General features: G+C 42.8%; 1 protein-coding gene across 2 annotated transcripts; it reads right to left on the bottom strand.

Annotated features, from left to right (window-relative positions):
* Window positions 1-431: 431 nt before the first annotated feature.
* LOC310646045 (E3 ubiquitin-protein ligase RNF128-like) lies at window positions 432-22,375 on the bottom strand. 2 transcript variants are annotated; one of them, XM_083372230.1, is made up of 7 exons: window positions 21,869-22,375; window positions 8,518-8,765; window positions 6,648-6,719; window positions 5,672-5,754; window positions 4,734-4,830; window positions 4,207-4,378; window positions 432-1,845 (listed from the first exon to the last, which is right to left on the bottom strand). In XM_083372230.1, exons 1-7 carry the CDS (start codon window positions 22,320-22,322, stop codon window positions 1,730-1,732), a joined length of 1,242 nt encoding a protein of 413 aa, XP_083228356.1. In that variant the 5' UTR covers window positions 22,323-22,375; the 3' UTR covers window positions 432-1,729. The 2 variants fall into 2 exon arrangements, with proteins under 2 accessions (XP_083228356.1, XP_083228357.1); XM_083372231.1 differs by having other exon boundaries at window positions 432-1,813.
* Between the last annotated feature and the right edge of the window lie 139 nt (window positions 22,376-22,514).

Below are 22,514 nucleotides of genomic sequence, written 5' to 3'. Positions count from 1 at the left end.
CTTCTTGGAGATATTTATAATGATTTTTGTTCCCCACACTTCTTTTACATTATACTATGATGCGAATGGTGGTTTCCGTGATCAATCAGGAAATTAAACATTTCTGATCAACCACAATTCTGCCTTAAACGAGAAGCGTTTGGACAATTGTCCCCACAACTTGAGGGTTTGGGGGTTTTTTTTGGAATTACCCATTATTTTAGTTCTCAGATGGCTTCTCTTCATATCTCAGTGATTAATTTCTCATGTCTTATATACTTAAGCTATCTCTCTTCTTTTTAAAAGAATGGAAATAATTTTTAAGTTGAGATGGATACTATCAAGCAATCTTAACTTTCTGGATTTCTGAATAGGAGCTAGACTGCCAAACACGTCCCAGCTTATATTCAACTGTTTTTATTATTATTATTTTAAAAAAGAGAACATTCTAAACAGGCAGTAGTATAGCTTTATTTACATCTTTGTATTCAAAGGAATTCAATAGAAATCAAATATTTACAATTTCATTGAACACTATGCAGAAAGGGAGAAAAACATATTGATTTTTCCTATCAGAATCACGTGGGAAAGTTTCAAAACGTATTTATCGCTCTTCTCCACTCATGCTGGACTTGTGATCGGAAACGGAAACACAGATGTGAAATAAAGTGCATTATTAAATATAGTAATTCACTTTGGTGGGTGAGGTTTGGGGCTCCATGTGAACCCTTATTCCCGTCTTACACATTAGAAAAATAATTTTAAAAGTTCACCCATTCATTAATTTCCAGTTTAGCCAGCTCCATGCATTGCCTATTCTGAATATTTACAGTACTCTTTGGGTATCTCTACTTAGCTGTTTCTTTGGACTAGCAGCAACAACAACAACAACAAATCCCTTTGAGCGAGGCCTATGTAGCCTCTGACAAAGTTAAGAGCAGCACTAACTAAAAACCGGACCATTAATTGGGCCGTGTGGCAGCCTGTTAAGATTGCAATTAAAAAAATCAAAACACAGGACAAATTTTATGTAGTTCTCCGCACACGCCCCCCCCCAGTAGAAAATAGTTGCATTCTATCCCCTGGAACGTGTTTGCAATGTCCATTTGGATTCATACTTCATTCATACTTCCACCTTCTTCTACAATCAGTGAAGGAGGTGGAAGAAAATATCCCCAGTGTCTTTTACAGTCAGGATTGAAAACTGAATTGCTTGGCAACTTAACGCAGCAAGAGGCTATTCTCTTAAGATCAAGAAAATGGAAGCCTCTCAATAAATTACAGGAAGGCCAAGCTAATGCAAACCAGTGCTGAAAAAGCAGCACACACCCAGTGGTTTCGTTACCCAAAAGCTTTTTAAAAAAAGTTACTCGATTAATTTAAAGTTAATTTGAAGATCGGTAGATATTTCTCCCCACCCCCCCAAATGGGTTAATGCTTCTGTAGGACGAACAGCCGAAGTTCTATGCAGGAAAAAGTGATAATGCTCAAGAGATGTCTTGGTGGGGTGCTTCGGGGGGGGGGTGTCTTCCTTGGTGTGCCATAAGAAAAGACCTAGGCTGAAAAGTACTAAAAACGAATTCAGTAAAGAAATAAGTGAAAGGGCAGGCCACTCCATAGAACTGCAATCTTAAAACTGTGTATTTTATCTCAGGATCAAGGGAAGGCGGCTGCTACGTCAGTCTTAGCGGTTTTCCTCGTGGTTGGATGCTGGTGTCTCAAGCGAACTGCAGTCTTGCGTCAAGAGCACCTAGGACTTCACTTGCTGCTCAGGGGCTTCATCTCCTTCGAAGCCGGGATTGTCAAGCTGGGGCAGTGTGGCGACCTCGGGGGTCTGCGAAGCGTTCACGAGACGGAGATGGTCACCTTTGGAGAAAGGAGGAGGAGGAAGAGGAGGAGGAGGAGGAGGAGGAGGAAGAGGAGACGGTTGGCTACCTTCTCAGAAGCCTGTCAAATTTCTTGTGTGATCTACAGCTAGTCCTGGAGAGAGGATGGCAAATGGAGCCTGCCCATTATGGCTGCAAGTGATGGCGATGGCCTTAATGACCTTTTACTTTCCACCCTCCTTGATGCGGACATGTGGATTGTTCAAGCAGAGCATGGGGGTCTCAGAGGGGCAGGTCTAAGCGCAGGCCCAGGCCCACCTGCCCCAAGACACCCTGGGCTCTGCTTCCCACTCCTTGGGTCCCTGCAGTCATTCCCTTCTCCCAGATGATCCCCGTGGGCTTTAGGCCCGATTTCCACCCCACCAGGCCCAACAGCCTTCGGAGGTCTCCACGCTTCCCAAGGCCACGTGGCTGCCTCCCAGAATTCCTTGCAGGCGTGCCAAAAATGGCGGTTGCTTTCATGAGGCTGCCACACAACCCACAGACAAACTGCTCTGTTTCGTTTCTGTAATGCAGTCTGCCCAGTGCTGCAGCATCTTACAGTAAGTGCCTGGTTGAATCTTGAGGACTAACTGTGCAAGTTTTTTTTTCCTCTCTCTCTCTCCAATTCAGAGCTTCGTCTGCTAGCAGGACGCTGGGAGAAGAGAAGAAACATTTTTATGAATGAGAAAAGCGGGACCGACAACGGGGTGGGCTTCAGGCAAGCCACTGACCTTAAAATACCAAGCAATTTGAAGGATTACCGAGACATTAACTGGCGTTTTAAAAGAAAGGAGTTAATAGGCTTATAAGTTTGTAGATCAGTTTGAACAGGTTCAAAAATAGAAAGTAAATGTTAAAAGTCGGAAAAGGAGAAGATTATCTGTTGGAATGTTTTTGCCAACTAGGCCAATAATCCTTACTAGTTTTCTGTAGTTCCTAATTTTATTAAGGAGATTTTCACTCAAAGCCTTATTTGAATGATCCATCCTAGCATGTGGTTGTTATTAATAAGATCATAACCACCAAATCCTAGAATGGATCATGCAAAGAAGGCTTTTTATTCAACTTCTATTATTTTGTTCAACTAGTATTATACGCAGCTGCTCCTTGTAAAAGGCTCTTTTTTTAAAAAGAGCTCATTAATTAAATCAGGAGCTACAATAGGCTTCTCCGTCTTGGCAGGATAAATAGAAATGCAATATCCCAATGGCCAAGCCCAATGGGAATTCTTGCCGACCGTGTCTTGGTACGTCAAAAACCAAAATGCTACCCTCATCTAGAAGCTTAAAATGTTCACAGGCATATAAAATTCAGGTTCTGGTTGGTGTATTTCCGACAGCAACAATAATCCTCAATGATTTTTTGGCAGCCAGTCGCCTGCATTTATTTGATTGCTAGATTAATAAAGTTTCCTGTTGATGTGTTATTTTAAGGCTGCACATGAAAACAGTATCCGGGAGCTTCAGAAAACTCTCCTGCGTTCCTGATACAAAGACAGTTTTCTAGAACTGTAATAAAGCTGAAAGGCTGAGAAATACAGCCTAGGAACTTCAAAAAAGTTCAGCAAAAGACCTTCAGAAAAAGCATCCTAACAGTTCTCTGTCTGGCTTCCACCTCATCTCCTCAAAACACTTAATAAGAACAGCATGCTGACTCGGGAATTCTGGGAGTTGAAGTCCATGAGTCATTAAAGAGCCAAGGTTGCCTACCCCTGGTCTAGTGGTTAAGTGGGAGACAGTGAGTTCTAGTCCCTCCTTAGGCATGAAAGCCATCTGGGTGACTTTGGGCCAATCACCAGGAGACGGTGAGTTCTAGTCCAACTTTAGGCATAAAAGCTGGGCCAGTCCCTCTCTCTCAGTCCAACCCACTTCACAGGGTTGTTGTAGGGAAAATAGGAGGAGGAATCTGTGTTGGATATGTTCTCTGCCTTGAGTTATTTGTAAAAATAATAATGGCAGGATACAAATATATAAATAAAAAAAACTTAAACTAGAGGCTCCTTATATGCTTTGGGTTTTTTTGGAGAGGGGGATGATATTTTCCATCGCTCCAGTGCTTCTTCTCAGATTTGTCGTAGCTCAGCCACAGGAAAGCAAGCCCCCCCCACCGCCTCCCCCCCCCCAAATCAGCACAATCCATTAAAGACATCACTACTTTTGTGCAAAAAGTGAGCCCTTGCGTTTGATGTAAACTCCCTCTCCTCCTGGCTTGCCACTGAACCCCCAGCAGGTGGCAGCCGACGCCAGCCAATTTTTACCAAAAAAAAAAAAAAAAAAAGTGTGCTAAATGGAGCCAAAGTGATACTCGCTTCAGAGAAAGAATTATTTATTGTAATTTGCGAGTCCCGCAGGACACTTACTCTCTGGAGTTACACGCTCCTCTGGAGCTGGTTCCTCAGTCCCCTGCACGGAAGCGTACCCCGATGAGGCGGTCTCACTGTGATTATCTTCTTCATTAACCGAAGGGATATTGGAGGCTTCACTGGGGGCACTGGGCGTTTGAGCCGATTCTCCTTGGTCTTCTACGTCCACCTGCGTCGCGTAGAATTTCACGGGAAGAAACGGATTAGCAAAATAAAGTTATTTCCCGAAAGATGCAAGCTACCTTCTTGCCATCTACGTTTACTGCAGGCTTTTTCCAAGGGATTCTGATCGCCTTTTAAAGATGATTAATTAAGACAACATCTTAAGGGGGCAAGCTTATTTTGCATGGAAAGTCAGCTTGGAAACACATATGGAGGATGTTCACAGAAATCGTTACAGGTTTGGTCATCGTAAATGGGTTAAAATGTCTTTTCAAGCGGATCATGGCATTGCAATTATTTTCTAGAGGAAATCCAGTAACAGCAAAAAGCAGATAATGAGAAACTTGACTGCTCATAGTTACCTCAATTCCCAAAGCCTTGAGTATGTCACATTTACACATGGGACAAGTCCTATGCTCTAGCAGCCAGGGATCAATACAGCTCTTGTGAAACAAATGACTGGGGAAAAAAAGAAGGAAAAAAAAAGAATTTATAATATGACTCAGCAGGTCAGAGCAACATTTGCTATTTTTATAATATCTAATTGATTTGATTGTCACACTATTGTCAAAGCAAAACCATCCAATGTTTTTGCTTTGACAACTATAATATATTTTGCTTATATATCACATTACGTTTTATTTTGCTTACTTGGGGTCTGCTGAATCAATCACCAGTAGATCTGCTCACATATCATATAGGAATATACCAAACCAGAATTCTGGTGTATTCTGGTCTTGCTTTGTCGTCTTTTAAATTCAACTACTGTTTAAAAAGGCACCGAACTTTTACCGTCATTCAGCAGTTAAATAGGGAGTTTTCTCTCCTTGTAGGAATACGGTTATGCAATTATTTTTGTTATTTTCAGGAACCTAATAAATTGTTTAAGATCTTGAATTTAAGTCTGGAGTTACTTAGAACATAGTCATATAGATATTTTTTTTTAAAAAAAAATCAAGTTTAAATGGTAATCCAAAGCTAAATGCAAATGATTACACTGCAGACCAGAGTTGTCCAACTTTGGCAAATTTAAGACATGTGAACTTCAAACCCCAGAATTCTCCATCCTGGCAGGGGAATTCTGGGAGTTGAAGTCCACCAACCTTAAAGTTGCCAAGGTTGGATACTCCTGGTCTAGGCTGTTCAACTGCACTTGAGCTCATCTGATAAGTGTTCAGCCAATCAACTACCAATCACGAGAAACAAAGCGGAAACAGCGAAAACAGCTTCCCGGAAGCACAGAGGAAGCACAGAGAACCAGAACGAGTTGAAGAGGGAAAAAAAAAGAGAATCAACCTACTTGCAAGTTAAAATTCGGACAATATCATTTGCTTTGTATGCTTCAATGCACACAGCACAGTTATCTGCATCAGGGCCGGTTTCCTTTAAAAAAGAAGAGAAAGAAAAACATTTCTTCTTGTGTTCAGCCAACAATTTATTTATTTATTTATTTATTTATTTATTTAATTTAATTTGTATACAGCCCTTCTCCCGAAGGACTCAGGGCGGTGTACAGGGCCAAAAATACAGAATACAAAAATTAAAAACAGATTAAACCATTGTGCCCGAATACAATAAATTACTTAAAAACAGTAATTAAAATTCCAGGGATTGAGATTCAGCTGACTCCCCTTCAAACTGGACGATCCAGAAGCCCAAAATGCTGTTTTAACCACACTAAGCTAACAAGGATGGATTCCAGAGAATCATCTGGAGGCAAGGTGTTAAGACTCATGGGATCTACAGAAACTGAACACAGGAACCATTCCTACAACAGTAATCTAGGTGAGATGGGCCGCATACGAGTCCAATAAATAAACAAAGCCTATGTTTTTATTTTGGTACGCCTCTGGAATTTCTCTCCATTTTCAAATTAAAAAAAAAAGATAAATCTGGAGCCAAAGTATAACCTTCCCCCTCCACACACCCCCAAAATTAACCGGGTGTAATCGGTTAAATGAGTCCCATCTTCTAAACAAACTTCCAACGAAACCATTGTTAGAATCAACACCCCCAAATTAAGTTCTCTCTTTTTACACCGACTTGTTATGAAAACGCCTCCTTGCAGTAAGGAACTAAGGTGGAAGATTGAAACTGGCCCGGCATTAACAGGCAATTTTGCAACATTACAGGGCGTTAAAAAAACCAAACACGAACAAATGAACTAGAGATATAGTTATTTTCTGGATCAGTAACAAGAAGAGGGTGGGAGGGTGGTCTTTTTCAGGATGGTGCAAGGAGGATGAATCCGTCCCCTTGTTCTTTTTCGGTCGTACCTCGTCTCCTTGTTTTAATGTACGCAACTGTAGCTGTCCAATTGCTTTCTTGGCATCCGCTTTCAGCCGTCTCTGCAACAGACAAGCACTGTGTCAAGGCATGAACTGGTTCTCCAGAACAATGTCAAGACACCAACTGCTACACAATTAACAATGGCTGAGGGTGTTTCTTTAGACAGATGGAGCAAACCTACCCAGGACCTAATTATAAGCCAAGAGTCACAGCTATGTGGTTTTGAAGTGCCTTTGCTTACTTGGCATGCACAAAAATATTACATAGTTTATTCAGAGGGGTTTTAAGCCAAACGGGAAACATTCCAGTGGAAATTCCCAAATGCCAACTGAATTGTTTTTAGATGACTGATTTAAGGTTAAAAGGAGGTTCTCCAATGAAAAACCACCCGTGTGAATTGGCTTCACGCCCTCCAAAGTTCCTTTACATTAAGTGCCCAGAAGATGGATGCAAAAATGAAAGAAGCTTGTTTCAGAGGGTGTTCTGCAAATTTCTGCTATGTTTCAGTCAAATCATGCACCGCTTTGAACTGGCCTTGGCCAATTTCTTTCCATAGGAATGAAGAAATGCACATATATTTAACCTAATCTGGCTAGAAGTAGTTCGTTTTTCTTGCAGGCGTAGTAAAGCTATATTCTGTTTCGAATCTTACTGATGAGCGCCAACTGCTCTAGATATGGTTTTTTTTAAAAAAATCTCCTCTTTGATGGCTTTAACAGTGATATCAAAAGTTTTTCATTTAGCAGTCATCCAGTGGCACACATTAGATTAGACAGTCATAGATATTTAATGATCTTGAAAGATTCACATCCTTTTACGAGGCTATAAACACAGATGAGCTAGCACACATTCATTTTGCACTGATACAACTCATTACGCTTGGCCAAGTTAATTTTAGTTTGGATAGAAGAAGCAAGCCAAAGGTTGTAATTACAGACCAGAAGAACCTGAACTGCGTATAACGAAGGAAGCCTCTAAGATGCTAAGCCAGCTATGCATGGGAAAACTATAAGGAGGTTCACACCAGGTTTTGCTTCAAGCGTTTTGTAGGCGATACATCTTGGCAAACTCTTAAAGGATATTGCTGGATCTATCTCTGACTTAAAAAAAAAGATCCATAAAAGTATTCCAAGAATGTATTTACTCACCTTGGAAAACAGCTGTTCACTAAAAGCTGAAATGATCTAGAAAAAGTATACCTTTTGAGTTATTGACTGGCTGTGACGAGACTCAACTAGGATCAAACTGTCCCATTAAAAAAAAAAACCCAGACCCAGTACAAATTGCACGAATTCCTCTGCAATCAAGAAATGCATGATATTATTCAGTTATGTCCCTGGATGTACACTAATACCTTGGTGGTTTCTACTTTGCATGGATGCCTTTGTCAGTACTGATAATTTTGACAGGCGTTTATCAAAGTCTAACTGTTCAAAAGTCTGCCCACAGCCTGGAGTTCGATCCTGACAGGGTTCAAGTTTCACTCAGCCTGCCATCCTTCTGAGGCCAGTAAAATGAGGACCCAGATTGATGGGGGCAATATACTTATATTATAAGCAGCTCAGAGAGTGCTATAAAACACTATAGGGTGGTTCTATAAGTCTAGGTCAGGGGTAGGCAACCTCGGCTCTTTTATGACTCATGGACTTCAACTCCCAGAATTCCTGAGCCAGCTCTGGGAGTTGAAGTCCATGAGTCATAAAAGAGCCGAGGTTGCCTACCCCTGGTCTAGGTGCTATTGCTATTGCTAAATCCTAGAGAAAGAAGAATGGCCTACAAGAGAAGGAACTATTCACTGGAAAAAACGAAGCTGGTTTGTCAACAGGTGGTATAGAACGAAGGAGGGAAAAAACTCACCTGTCTCCTGTTCTGGGCCCTCGCAACTCTAAGCCTTCTTGCAGAATAAAATATGAAGTACCCCACCGTGGCAGCTGTGACTATGAAGAAGGACACCGAAACGAAGAAAATGGAATAATTATTCATCCACGACCCGTGCTTTTTCCCTACTTCGATAGCCATGGTCACTTGGTAGCCCTTTTCAATCTTCTGAAGGATCTCTCTGCCTTTAGCGTAGCTAATCATGATGGCCACCATGTTTCCTGTACCTGCAGAAGAGAAAGACTGGAGGGTTATTGTCGTTGCAAATGGGACTGCTGACTTTTGAGTATTCGACATGCTGTTTGTGGGGTCCTTGGTGGTCTCTGAGCTTGGTGGTTTTCTTGCAGATGTGTCATTACCCAACTAGATAAGATCATCTGTGTTAGAACCCCAGTCTTTTCTAACACTGATGAGGTTACTAAGTGGGGTGATGAAACGTCTGCAAGAAAACTACCAAGCTCAGAGTGCACCAGGCCCTCCTCCTCCTCCTTTCTCCTCCACCCCACAAAACCCCTTCTAGCACTGATGATGTTACCTAGTTGGGTCACAAAATGTCTACAAGAATACCACCAACATCAAGAGCCCCAAGGAGCTCACCGTTCAACCCTGAGCTACAAATATTCTTTTCTATAGGCAACATGCTATTTATTTATTGGGTGGACATAACTGTTTATCTCCCAAAAATGACTTTACCCACTCAGCAGGCCCAATTAACAGCCATTTATGAAGCTGCTCGCGAGAAAAACCCAAGGAACAGTCCAAAAGTGAAGTTTTGGATTTTTGTTTAGCGGCCACCACTAAGGTGAGGAAGGAAGTCCACCTTCTAGGGGTGGCTTCGATGTCCCTGGCGCAACACTCCAATGTGGACATTAATGCTGGACAATGAAAACTCCCTTCCAGGAAGGGAGAGTCAAGAGGAAAGTAGGAGTGCTTGCATCACTGGATCACTGCTTACTCTGGCGCTTCAAAGTTTAGCAATTATTCTGGTTTGGTTCTTTTTCCTCTGGGGTTGTTACCATTGTCATTTGCTGGCCTACAAACTCTGTATGTGTCCTTTGTACCTGCTGGCTGACAAGGACACTCTTAAGAGAAACAACAGGGCGTGGGGCTGTGCGGTCCCAACTCCTCCTGGTCAGCCCATCTTGCCAGTGGCGCATTGCAGCACAAGATGCAACTTGCACTCTCTCGGTTTTGTTCCCAGTCTGTTGACGGGAACGCGGAGTCCACAAAACGTTTTACATGTTTGCCAGAAGCAAAGTTTCCAATTGGCACTTACGACATATCGGGGAATCTGTGGGTTGGGTTATGGACCCATAGTATGAAAATATTCAGGAGTTTAGATTAACGACGGTACTTCTATATGCCGGGGAGACTTGGGTTTTCCAAGGCAATCTTGTTGGTTAAGAGCTTTACAGAGCATCAGGGTAGGGTTAGTCCTTGACTTGCAACAGTTCGTTTAGTGACTGTTTGAAGTTACGACAGCACTGGGGAAAAAAAGTCACTGGCCGCCCTTTTTCATCCTTAGGACTTGCGATCCCCTTGGTCACGTGATCAAAATTCAGACGCTCGGCGACTGACGCATATCTATGATGGTTGTCGAGTCCCGGGATCACGTGATTCCCCTTTTGCAACCTTCTGGCAGGCAAAGTCAATGGGGGGGGGAGCAAGATTCACTTAACAACCGTGTTACTAACCTAACAACTGCAGTGATTCACTTAACAACGGTGGCAAGAAAGGTCGTAAAATGGGGCAAAAGTTGCTAATGTCTCACTTAGCAGCAGAAATTTTGAGCTGGATTGTGGTCGTAAGCTGAGGACTGCCTGTAATTGCTGGTTTCTATTTTATGCCTCTAAGGAATTTGGCCCCACTTAAACCCGAGTAGAATAATCCAAACAGGAGGAACAGGGAATGAACTCTGGTCTGCAAGGTTTTTCTAGAATGTGACTGTATACCCGTTACCAACTGTGCAAACTAACTACACCTAGATTAATGCAATTTATCTTCCTGGAACATTTAATCACAAGTGTGCCAGCTGTGCTGTGGAACAGATTGCCACCACTGGTGTCCAGCTTAAACTATTTTCCAGGCATCTTATCTAAAATAAGGCATGGGCCAATTAATTTGCACTATCTGAAAGTGTTTCCTCACAAGTGGGCAGGAATCATTCAGCCGATTCTGGCTTCTCCTTTGTGTTCCACATCAGATAAAAAACCAACGACTACAGAGAGAGGTTTGGCAAATATGAGGGGTCCTTGGTGCTGAGCGTGGCTATTTTCCTGCAGACGTTTCATTACCAACCTAGGTAACATCCTCCATGGTAGAAGGGAGTGTTTGTTGAATGGAAGAGAAGAATGGGATAAGGAGGACGACTGTGGGGTCATTGGCGCTCTCTGAGCTTGGCTGTTTTCTTGCATTACCAACCTAGGTACCTTCATTAGCTCTATTATGTGTCACCCTTCAACTGCTCATCAAAAATATAAATAAGAAGCTCTAATCTATTGAAATGGGAGTTTATTCTTTTGACAGTATTCTAAAAACATGTGCACAATTAATATAAACTCATACATCTTCGGGACAGACAGCAGCTATCTATATCTCATTAAAGGAACTGCACTGTTTTCCAAAATCATACAACGGTAGCAGAAGGAGCCTCACGACAGCATGTGATCCTAGAAAACCAGGCGGTTGTTCCAAACTCAAACCAAAGCATTGTATTGCTGTGGTAACTCAATGGCTGGTTGGCTCAAAGAAAGGACTGTGTCTGTTATTCCCATTATACGCACTGTCTTCGTGATTAATTAAAATGACAGGATACCGCCAAAACAGCCCTCAGATGCGGAGAGACAGAACAAAGATTCCATCTAATCACCAATTTTTATTGCAAGGTTTTTTGTGTTTTTTTCAATGAGAAAAATTAGTAGGTCCTGGTAATTATAAGCATCGTCATCATAAAAAAAAGGAGAGTTTCAACCTTCTGATCCCCAAATGTGTCAGATTTAACACAGAGATTTTCCTATGTCAGTTTTTAATGCACCTCCATAGAGTTTATTTGCCAATATTTGAAAGGAAAACTTCTTCAAGTAGTGACAAGCTGCTCCCAAATTTACAGGGAGAAACAGAAGTACTTTTGTTTTTCACTTGATCAGTCAGAAGTGGCCTAGATAACCTTGATAACTTTAAGACTTGTGGACTTCAGTTCCCAGAATTCCTCAGCCAGCATAGCTGAAGTCCACAAGTCTTAAAGTTGTCAAGTTTGCAGACCCCTGGCCTAGAAGACATTTCAAGCCTGCTTAATAAACAGCCAATTCACCTACGATGGCTCAATCACATCTCTACAGTGTAACCCTGCTTATTTAATTTATTCAACAATTTTACTGTTTATTGAACAGTCTTCATTAAAAAGCTTTGAGACTCAAGATTACGTCCCTCTTTGGCCAGATCTGAGACATCACAATCACGCGGTTCATAATTATCCTTCTTGCACCTTTGCTCTCTTTCTGCCTTATCACCTGTGCAACTGCAGTGCAATAGATCTGAAGTCCACGCGGTACGGGGTACCACACCCTAGGAACTGTGCAAGTACCCCCCCCCCAAAAAAGCACTTGATCATGACGTTGAAGAGCGTATGGTGTTTAAGCCAGTCCCGTTTCCATTACGAGCAAAAGCAAGTGTGTTAAAAATGACTTTTTAAATTAGTCGTAGTTTTAAAGCCTTCTTCTTCCATCCCAGAGGTAGGGGCATGTATGGTTCATAAGAGTCTTCATGGCCATACTTGAAGCAAGTTTCCTTTCCGTATGATTATAGGATGTGTGTTACATGAGTATTTCTTTAATATTTTACTATATTTAGTGTAAGAGAGTTGGAAGAGATCATGGAGGTCTTTTTAGTAGACCCAATACCATTTCAGACAAATGCTTCTTGAAAATCTCCAGTGATGGAGCACCCACAGCTTCTGGAGGCAAACTATTCCACTGCTTAATTGTTCTCTCTGTCATTCCTCCGATGTTCTAGGTTGCTTGTCTCCTTGATTAGTTTACATCCTGCCTTTTTTGGAGCTTTAGACTGAATCCCATTTTTGTTATTTGTATAAATAACTCAAGGCAATGAGCATACCTAATACCCCTTCCTTTTCTTATTTTCCCCACAACAATTAAAGCAGGACTAGAACTCCCAGGCACCTGATTTCTAGTCTCAGTGCCTGAACTACTAGACCAAACTTTTAAGAAGAAATAACTCTCTCGTTGCCAAGAAATGTTTTATTTACACCTCTGATATACAGAGTGTGTTTTATATAAAATGGGAGTGTCATAGCACTTCTTTTGACATATTTGAAATTTAGGTCAGAGACATAAAAAGCTGTAAGGTTACAGCTGTTGAGTAAGAGGAAGCTGGAAATAACAACTTGCTACAACTGAGGATGGCGAAACCTGCATTGTCAGAGCGCTGTCCGGATTACACAGTGGATACTTATATATACTTCATATATAATATGGGTATTGCTGCCTACTTCTCCATTGTTAAAAAAGTTGAGAAATGTGAGAACATACAACGATTGGGTCAGTAAGCTTAAACATCATCAGTAACGTGTTCGTGGTTCCGAAAGATGAAACTCTTCAAAGAGCTTCGAGGCATTGTTTACCTTAAAGAATCTTTATTCGAGTAGTATAACATTGGCCAGTACGTAGTCAAAGCCAAAATCTGAATTCCCCTCCCCTGAGCAGACAGTATCAAAGCACAATTCCCTCCTCTAATTCACAGTCATAAATCACATTCCCCAATTAGTTTGAAATGCAGGCTTCCCCTCCAGTTCTCCAGCCCTGCCATTTCTTATCATCTCTTATTTAAAAAAACAAAACACCTTGATTCTCACACTAAACTCCCCTGCGCATTCCTCCACACACACACACACACACACACACACACCCAGCATCAACTAATTCTAACTCTAATTCTAAGAGGAAAACATAAGAAGGAAAATGGCTGCATCTCCATGATGTCAAAGCAAGAACATCTGATGTTAGCAGCATTGACATAACTTCTATTACCTTTCTACCTGTCTATCTAACATCTCTCTCTCTGCCTGTCTGTTATCTATTTGTCTATTTACCTGTTTATCTGTATAACATATCTATCTAACTATCCATCCATCCATCCATCCATCTACTGAATTTGTATATCTATCTATCTATAATTTATTGGCCGCCCATCTTACCACAGGGTAACAATCTAACACTTAATCATACAATTTCCCTGCAACCACAAAAACCACTTTGTTCAGCCTGCCTAGTGAACTCTTTCAGAAAATCAAAGGGAAATCAAACATCAGCATTTGCTTGGTCACATATATGAAGTGGGGAAATTTCCCTCTGAAGCTTTAAGAGGACAAGCATTTTAATTCAGAAGGCAAGTGGGACGATTTCTTTCTTCCACACAAAAATTGGGGGAAACAACAAACAATACTCCCAATTAAAATATATTACTTAGACAGGCAGCAAAAGGGGTCTCGTAAGACTGCAATTCAAAGGACTTTTTATCCACTTAAATATAGCCAATAAAAATGGTATATAGGGTCTTCTGCTTGAGCAGGGGGTTGGATTAGAAGACCTCCCAGGTCCCTTCCAACTCTTTTATTCTATTAGTAACATGATTATTAAGTGAATCTGGCTTCCCCATTGACTTTACTTGTCAGAAGGGCGCAAAAGGTACATTGCGACTGTCATGAATATGAAGCCGTTGCCAAGCATCTGGATGTAAATCACGTGGCCATGGGGAAAGAAAGCTACCAGGGTTGTAAGTGTGAAAAACGGTCATAAGCCACTTTTTTCCCAATGCCGTTGTAACTCTGGTCACTAAATGAACTGTTGTAAGTCGAGGACTACCTGTACAGAAAACTTAATAGGAAACTTGATTCTGCCCCACTGCTTTAATTTCTTCCAACAAAATGCCTGTTTCTGATGAAGGTCAGTATAGATTGGGCAATGCCACCTCTTTGAACTTTGAAACCTGCCCTCGGAAGGTACCATATACTCAAAGTACCAAGTTGATAAGATCCCGCCCGAACTTGCAAGTTCACAAGATAAATGTTTATTCTGCATTTGTTATATCCTGGGCGTTCTACCCATTAAGAAAGGTGGGATGGTCATAATGCACTGAATCCTATTCTCTTGTCTCGTAAAGATTTTAAGCCCCAAACGGAAACAGAAAATTTTAACTATACTACTTCCGGACACCTTTGTTTCATAATTCACAAAGAGCTGCAAGACTGTTCTAAAACGAAGACTGTATTATCCAAAAGAATATAGCTCTCTGGCTTCAATCAGGCAGTATTTCCTTCTTGCTAAAGAATCCCAAATCCACTTCTTAGGGTTCCCCATACAGGAAGTCCTTAAATTACAACAATTTGTTTAGGGATTTATCAAAGTGCCAACGGCACTGACTTATGATTGTTTTTCGCATTTACAACCATCTCAGCATTCCCCCTGTTCGCATGATCAAAATTCAGGCACTTGGCACCTGCAGCGATTCACTTAACCAACGTGGCAAAGAAAGGTTGTAAAATGGGACAAAATCCACTCAACAAATGTCTTGCTTAGCAACAGGGGCTCAATTGTTGTCGTAAGTCTTTATGTAAGAAAATCTAGTTCCTCACCAAACAAAGTAGAAACATTCAGTAGAAACCTCAAATTATACAGACACCAGCGTTGTCTTGTAAATACGTCTATTTATTTCTCTTAGTTAAGTACTGACTTTCTAACACCGCAAGTTAATCTGGGCTTGGTGTTAATCTAAAACAGCCCTGAGTTAATTCACAATTTATTGGAATATTAGCTTCGTTCATATTTGGCTACAGCAGCCAGAATCATGTCACGCAGTTTAAGACTCTGATTTTGCAACAGAATCGAAAGAGAAGCGAGACTGTGAAGTTGTATAATGAAAGTTGTCACTTTATTTGAAGTTGACTGTCAGGTTTCTGTTGGCCCAACAGAATAACTTCATTTAGCCGAGAAACAAGTTTCAAGCTTTCTGAGAACATCCTGAGGCTATGCATCGGCTATTTTTATGATCGTTTGTCCTTGCAACTCCAGCTTAACCAATAAAAATCCCTCTGTAGGTGAAATCCAGCAAGGATCTCATCCCTATCCTGATATTTATAGGAGCCACTGTGACTTTTCATAGTCATTAGGCATTTGATTTGTATTTGCCCAGGCCCGAGCGAAAATGGCCCAGGTGTTCACAACGAATAACATTTATATTTGAAGCTTTATACGACATTTATTCTTATTTTCTCTTTCTCTAAAGGATAAATTGTGGAGAGGGGGCAGTATTCAAGGTGCCCTACCTGCCATTTAAGGTCCTGCAACAGCCACTCTTAATAGATAAAGGGAGGGTTTGTTATTTACTTTAATTAATTTCTATTGTTGCCTATCTTCAACCAGTGACTGGGTGCCATACATCATAAAAACATAAAGCAATAAAGCAATTAAAACCATTCAGAAGAAGCAGATATGGTCGCCAGGTAAAACCTTCTATTTTTATTCCCAAGGATAGCAACAATTAAATAACATGCAAGAAAAACAGCCGAGCCCACATTCATGGATAAACTCAGCCGCTACCCCAGAGCTGCCATTTAAGTAGCTCTGATCCTTCTTACATGTCCCATTCTGGGCCACACAGTCTCAATCTGGCTTATTTTGGCAGTAATTTTGCCGAAGTCACACATTTTAAAATGCTCTATAACCATTTTTCTGCTAGACACAGGAAAGGTATATCAATTCAAATGCATCTGAACTATTTTAGGCTGGCTAAGCAGTTCAAATTCAGTTAGTTCATTAGTTCCCTCTGGAATTAGTGAAGCTGGTGAAGTTATGACCCAATTGTACCACTAATTTTAACCAAGCCCGATTTTTTAAATATGTAGTATATTCAATAGGAAATACACAGCAAAGTTTACCTGCAAAGTTACAAATGCACCAGAAGAAGAGAGACCAAGGAATCTGTCTCGTTTTGCTGTCTGGGCCGGTATCTTTAGCCACTTTTCTTGCTAAAATATATCTAATTTGAGCCTGGACTGGAGTCCACTAATTTTGGCTTTTCTGTCGGCATCGTTTGGCATACTTCGGGGAGAATTTCATATTATCAATGCAATAAATATTTGTCAAGCTTCACCTTTTATTATTTTCTTTGATAACATCTCAGTTTATTGACAGAGAAGATCTGTTAAAAGATTATCCCCTCCTTTACTAATAAAATCCAAGTTTCAGCTTGTTTCAAAACTGACCGTTACGATGGTGCAGCTTTTAGCTCATCGTAAATAGTTTTAATTCAGTTTTGTTTCAGGAATTCCTTTCTCATATAGGCAGTCCTTCACTTAAAACCATGCACCATGTCACAATGATCCTGAAAAAAAACCAAGTTATGCCAGTCCTCGTGCAAATGACTGCTGCAGCACCCCTGTGGTCATGTGATCAAAATTCGGACCCTTGGCAACCGGCAGGAATTTACAAGGGTTGCAGCGTCCCAGGGATGCAACATATGGGCATTTGTGATCTTCCTGGGGGCTTTCGACAAGAGAAGTCAATGGAAGAAGCTGGGTTTGCAGAAAAACTGCACACACACACCCTAAAAAAAAGGTCATAAAATTGAACACAACTCACTTAGTGATTGGTTCCAACTGTGGTTGCAAGTGAAAAATGCATTTTTATACATCTCGGGCAAGCCTTCCCCAAGGTGAAATTTCCCCAAAGTTCTAGCTCAGGGGGAATGCTGGCCCTTTTATGACTTGTAGACTTCAGCTCCCAGAATTCCTGAGCCAGGAATTCTGGGAATTGAAGTCCACAAGTCATAAAAGGGCCAGCATTCCCTACCCTGGTCTATAGCCCATGCTCATAAGGAAAATGCTGAATACTCTGGAACTTTTCAGCTACATTATCACCTTTTTCAAATGCAAGAGACACCAGAAGCACACACACAATTCCAAATGCAAACACACCAACGATATGTATAAGAGGGTTATTAATACCAGCAATTTTATTTTCAGTCCCTTTCCTAACGACCCCTTCATTTTAGGAAATGCAGTTACAGCAGTGTCGGTATCGTTATTCCTGCAATTCCCAGTTCTCATAACCAGCTCTTCCATCCTCTCCTTTTCTCAACAGATCGCTCACGGACTCTTCAACTATTTTCAGGCTCATTTTTTTTATTATGTACCACCAAAAGTTCTATGTAAGCACCATAAAAAAAATGACAACACACGGCGACACCGACAAAAGAAATCTAGGGTGTGCCTGCCACGCATCTCAGGACAAAGAGCAAGGAGTGCAGGAAACTCAGCAAAGTTGTTAGAACCATACACTCTTGAAAACAAGAGCAAACTAGTGAGGATCAGGGATTGGTGTGACACTGACTGAGCATGTAATCTGTCAAGTCCTCTCTGCTCACACCAGCATTTTTCTGTCATTTCAAGTCAAACAACTTCTAACTGGATCCCAGGTAATTTAGCAGGCTGGGAACAAAGTAGAAATGCAAGGTTACATCACTTGACTCCCACAAGGCTAGACTAACTCGGCCTGTTTGCTCTCATCACTGCCCTGCATTAATCTGGGATGCACACAGGATACACCCAGCACATTGCAGCTGGCAAGTCGGTTTGGGGAAAGAAGCTTCTCAGCCGATAAAGGAGAACATTTATAGCTCAGGGTTGAAATGAGAGGTCCCGAGTTGTTTTCTTTGCAGACGTTTCATTACCCAAACTAGGTATCATCATCAGGGCTAGTAAGGAGTGGGGTTTACTCTCAGTTTATATTCTACTGGCTTGCCCTGTCAGTGGGGGTTGGTGAGAGCAAATCCCACTCCTTACTAGCACTGGTGGTGTTAGCTAGTTTGGGTAATGAAATGTCTGCAAGAAAACAACCAATTTCAGAGAGAGTGCCAAGGGCCCCATAATGAAAAATCTGCTAGAAAAAAAAACAATTTCAGAGAGCGCCAACGGCCCCTCAAACTTCTCTGTCATTATTTGGCTGTGCTTCCAATTCAAGTCTAAAAGTTGCTTAAACAATTATTGATCAATTCTGTACATGTTTTCCCCAAATATCCCCAACTGAGTTCAGTCCTTCAGACCTGCACACACCTCTGCAGGGTTAAGGTGACTTTTAGACATAATTTACTCCCTGTCAGAGCAATACTATCAAGAGTTTCCAAACCATAAAATTAACTTTCTTTGTACTATCCGGTACGCTTGCTGCATCGCCAAAAGCAACCTGATTTCCTCACCAGCAACTTCTTTGTTACTGAAGAAATTACTGCAGTCCAATGGAGGGAAATGTTAATTATTAGCCTCCCATAACATGTGTTTCTAATGGGTTGCCCTTACTGCAAAAATGCTCCTGCACTCTTTGTATAGAAGAGCAGTATAAAACATTTTAAATCACATATTATATTACTGTATATGCAATATTATTTAAACTATTTTATTGCAAGCTGTATCATGTATTATATGACGCATGCCGCATCCATCAACTTATGAGTCCTGTCCATTTAATCTTCACCTTAACTGTATTAGATCCTCAAACTATGGCATTAACTTGCAAAACAAACAGAATGTTGTGCTTTTGCAATTTCCCAAAGGATGAAAGCATCTACGCAATGAGAGGAGTTTTATGCAGAGCCATCAGAGACAGGCACAGAGGAAAAGACGACCAAGCTTTCTTTCTCCCAAAGGGAAAGATCTATCACACAAGGATAAGCATTACTTAATTACTCCTAATGTTCTTAGAATTCTCAGTTTGGAAATGATTTGTGCGCTGCTTTTATTCAGACCCATGGTATTGAAGCAGTTGAAACAGTGATTAAAAAAAACTGAGATAATGTCACAGTGAGCTATTTTATCCTGTCCTTAAAAAAAGAGACCCACAAACTATGTTTGAATAAGTTGCCAGAAAATTCTTGGCTATGCCATCAGCATCATCAAAAGCCCCTCCCATTTAGTAATAAAGTGCATTCTAGAAAAGTATCTACATTAAGGGTCCTGCAGATTTTTGGCTATTCCCCAATCTAGTTAAGGCTAGACCTGCCCTAATTTCAACAGCACAACAGCCCTTTGTATCATTATGTCAATTCAAGTAGGCTTTTAAAATTCTCCAGATTCTCAAGTCTTAACAGTCTACGTTTCAAAGATTCAGGAAATCAGAAAAATAAAGTTTCCGTAGAGCCATGTAGTTGCTTCACTGGCTTCCAAGGTCATTAATCTGTTCAGAACATAAAGTGGCATCTTTTTTTTTTAAACTAAGAGACTATCTGTCAAGTTAACTAATCAAATGTTCAGAGGGGTTTCGGGGAAAGCAATCCCCGTTCTTACAACCCATACTAGCTTCGTTCATAAGCTGCCTGAAAGGACATTTTAGTAATCCCAGGTGACCTGCTGAAGGTTCTTTACAGTCTTCCTGTTAATGATCTGGGACCTTTCAGTCTAAATATTACGGTAGGGCCATTTGGAGTCACGGGATAAACAAGAGTTTAGAGGACACTGTATTATTGCTCAGAACGTGTAATGTTGGTATTCTGACGAGAGGAAGTGATATTTTGAAAACTTATAATCAGGATGAAAAGCTATGATCAATCAATCCATCAGGCAGGCCTCGGAGCTGTCTAGAGTAGCTTCTGCTTTGGCAGGACCTGATATTTTCTAGATATGCTGGATTCCTCTAAGTCCCAATGCCCCTCCAACCATATCTTGGCCCACCCCTGCTCTAGAACACCTGGAATGTGAACTATGATGTCATGAAATGGAGAGATGCAGAACAGAAAGGCTTCAAGCCCTACTCTTTCCTCCCCCCGGGGCTATTATTTCTCCTTTTTGCAAGCCTTGAAAATCTGGTGGGTGGTGGGGGGTTGGTGGGGGGGGGGTGAAGGGGTACAGGAGCCAATCCTAAGAACTGAAGTGGAAATACAAAGCCACAATAGCAGAGATCCTGGGATATTTTATAATCCTATCTTGCTGACAGCAGTAGTGAATTCTTGGATAAATCAGGACTATTGATTCTTTTCCTTCTGGGTTTATAGCACCTTTTTAAAAGTTTCCCTTTAGTTTAAGAGGAAAGGTTGTTTCGTTACAAAAAAAATAAAGGAGTTGGAGAAGGGGAAGAAGGTAGAAGTTAAGGAAGAAAGGAAGAAGAGAGACGTTAAGGAAGGCGAAGGAGAAGTCCTCACAGAGGGAGGAATGGATAGTGAAAATGAAAGAATTTGCAGAAATGGCACAACTGATCTGTTTGGTCAGAGATCAAAAACCAAACCCTTTTTTTTTTGAAAGACTGGAAACATTGTGGACTTTTTGCTGAAAGAATAAGGAAAGAATAGGATGATTTATAGATCTGAAGATTCAGGCAGAAATACAGAGGTAGACTGTACTCCTTGTATAACATCTAAGAGGAAGGAAGGACAATAAGATTGTCTGCTGGGAAGAAAGTTGGATGTCATTTAAATAATCTTTCACTTCAGTTTCTTTTTCATTTCTTGCCATTTTTCCCGTTTTGTCTTTTATCTTATGAAATAAAAATAACCCCTTAATAAAGGTGCATTTAAAAAAAAGAGAAGAAACTCAAATCACACCATGCCTGCCTGCCTGATGTATCCAAAGCTTCTGCCCTGACCCTCTAAAGCCCACCCCCCCATGCCCCCAAACCCCCATGGTGGCCCTGGAGTACCAAACCCCATCATCCCCAGCAAGAAAGAGTCACAAGCAAAGAGGGACCTGGGGGTCTTTGGGGAGAGGAAGCCATCTGAAGGGTTGGAGGGGAGGGGGGCATTGGGCTTTAAACCCTCTAACCCCCACCGGCTGGTTCCCCCCCCCGCATCCTTTCTAGAGCCTTTGCTCTCCCTGGAGTCCCCAACCCCATCATCCCCAGCAAAAAGCCCCACAGTCAGGGACTAGAGGACAAAAGCGGGGCTTCAAGGAGAGGAAGGCACCCAACCGGCTCCCTCACTGGCCCTGGAGCCCCACGAGCCCCACGTCCCATCCTCCCCAGCCGAAAAGGCCCACAGGCAGGGGTGAGCAGGAGGAAGGTGGGATTGATGGGCTTTGGGGAGAGGAAGCCCCTCCCCCAGGGCCGGGGAGAGAGAGAGATATCCCACTCCCAAAGTCCCATCATCCCCAGCTGGAAGGCCAGGACAAGCAAGGCCAAGGTGAAGCCGAGGGGCTTTGGGGAGGGAGAGCCCCCACCCTCCGAGCCCCCTCCTCCCCGGCGGGGCCGAGGTGGGAGCGAGGGGCTTCGGGGAGAGAGACCCCGCTGCTCCCCGGCGGGGAAGGCCAGGCCGGGGTCTTGGGGAGGGAGCTCACCGGGGTGGGTCATGGTCTGCACCTCGGGCCCGGGGGCGCCCTCGTAGTTGAAGACGGCCACGGCCTGGGGGCGCAGCCGGGCGGCGGCGTTGATCTTGACGCTGAACATGCAGCCGCCGCCGCGCTGCACCAGGGCCACCCAGGGCGCCCGCGGCGGCGCGGCCGAGAAGTTGCTCCGCGGGCTGCAGGCGTTCAGCCCCTCGCGCTCGTCGGGCCGCACCACCAGCCCGCCGGCCGGCCGCACCGGCGAGTCCTGCCCGAAGAGGCCGCTCTCGCCCGCGCTCCACGCCGACTGGTTGCTGCCGGGCAGCCGCCACGACACGTTCAGCCACGCCGTCCACACCGACTGCGCCGAGGCCGCGCCCGCGCCCAGCCCGGGGCCCAGCGCCAGCAGCGGGGCCAGCCAAGCCGCCGCCAAGGCCGCCGCCGCCGAAGCCCCCTCACCACGCCGCATCGCCCCGCCGAGCGAGACCGGCGCCCGTCGCCTCAGGCAGCCTCTGCCGCCGCCGCCGCCGCCGCCGCGCGCGGGCGGGAAGCAGGAGGGGGCGGCGCCGCAGGACACGCCCCCGCCCAGAGGTGCGCCTCACCTGGCCTGCGCCAGGCATTCTGGGAGTCGTAGTTCCGGCGGCCCCGAGGCGGCTAAGAA

Source organism: Vipera ursinii (assembly GCF_947247035.1).
Source record: "Vipera ursinii genome assembly, chromosome: 12".
Taxonomy (NCBI): Eukaryota; Metazoa; Chordata; class Lepidosauria; order Squamata; family Viperidae; genus Vipera; species Vipera ursinii.
Note: the sequence above shows the minus strand (reverse complement) of the source record. Positions and strands in the feature narration are given on the sequence as shown.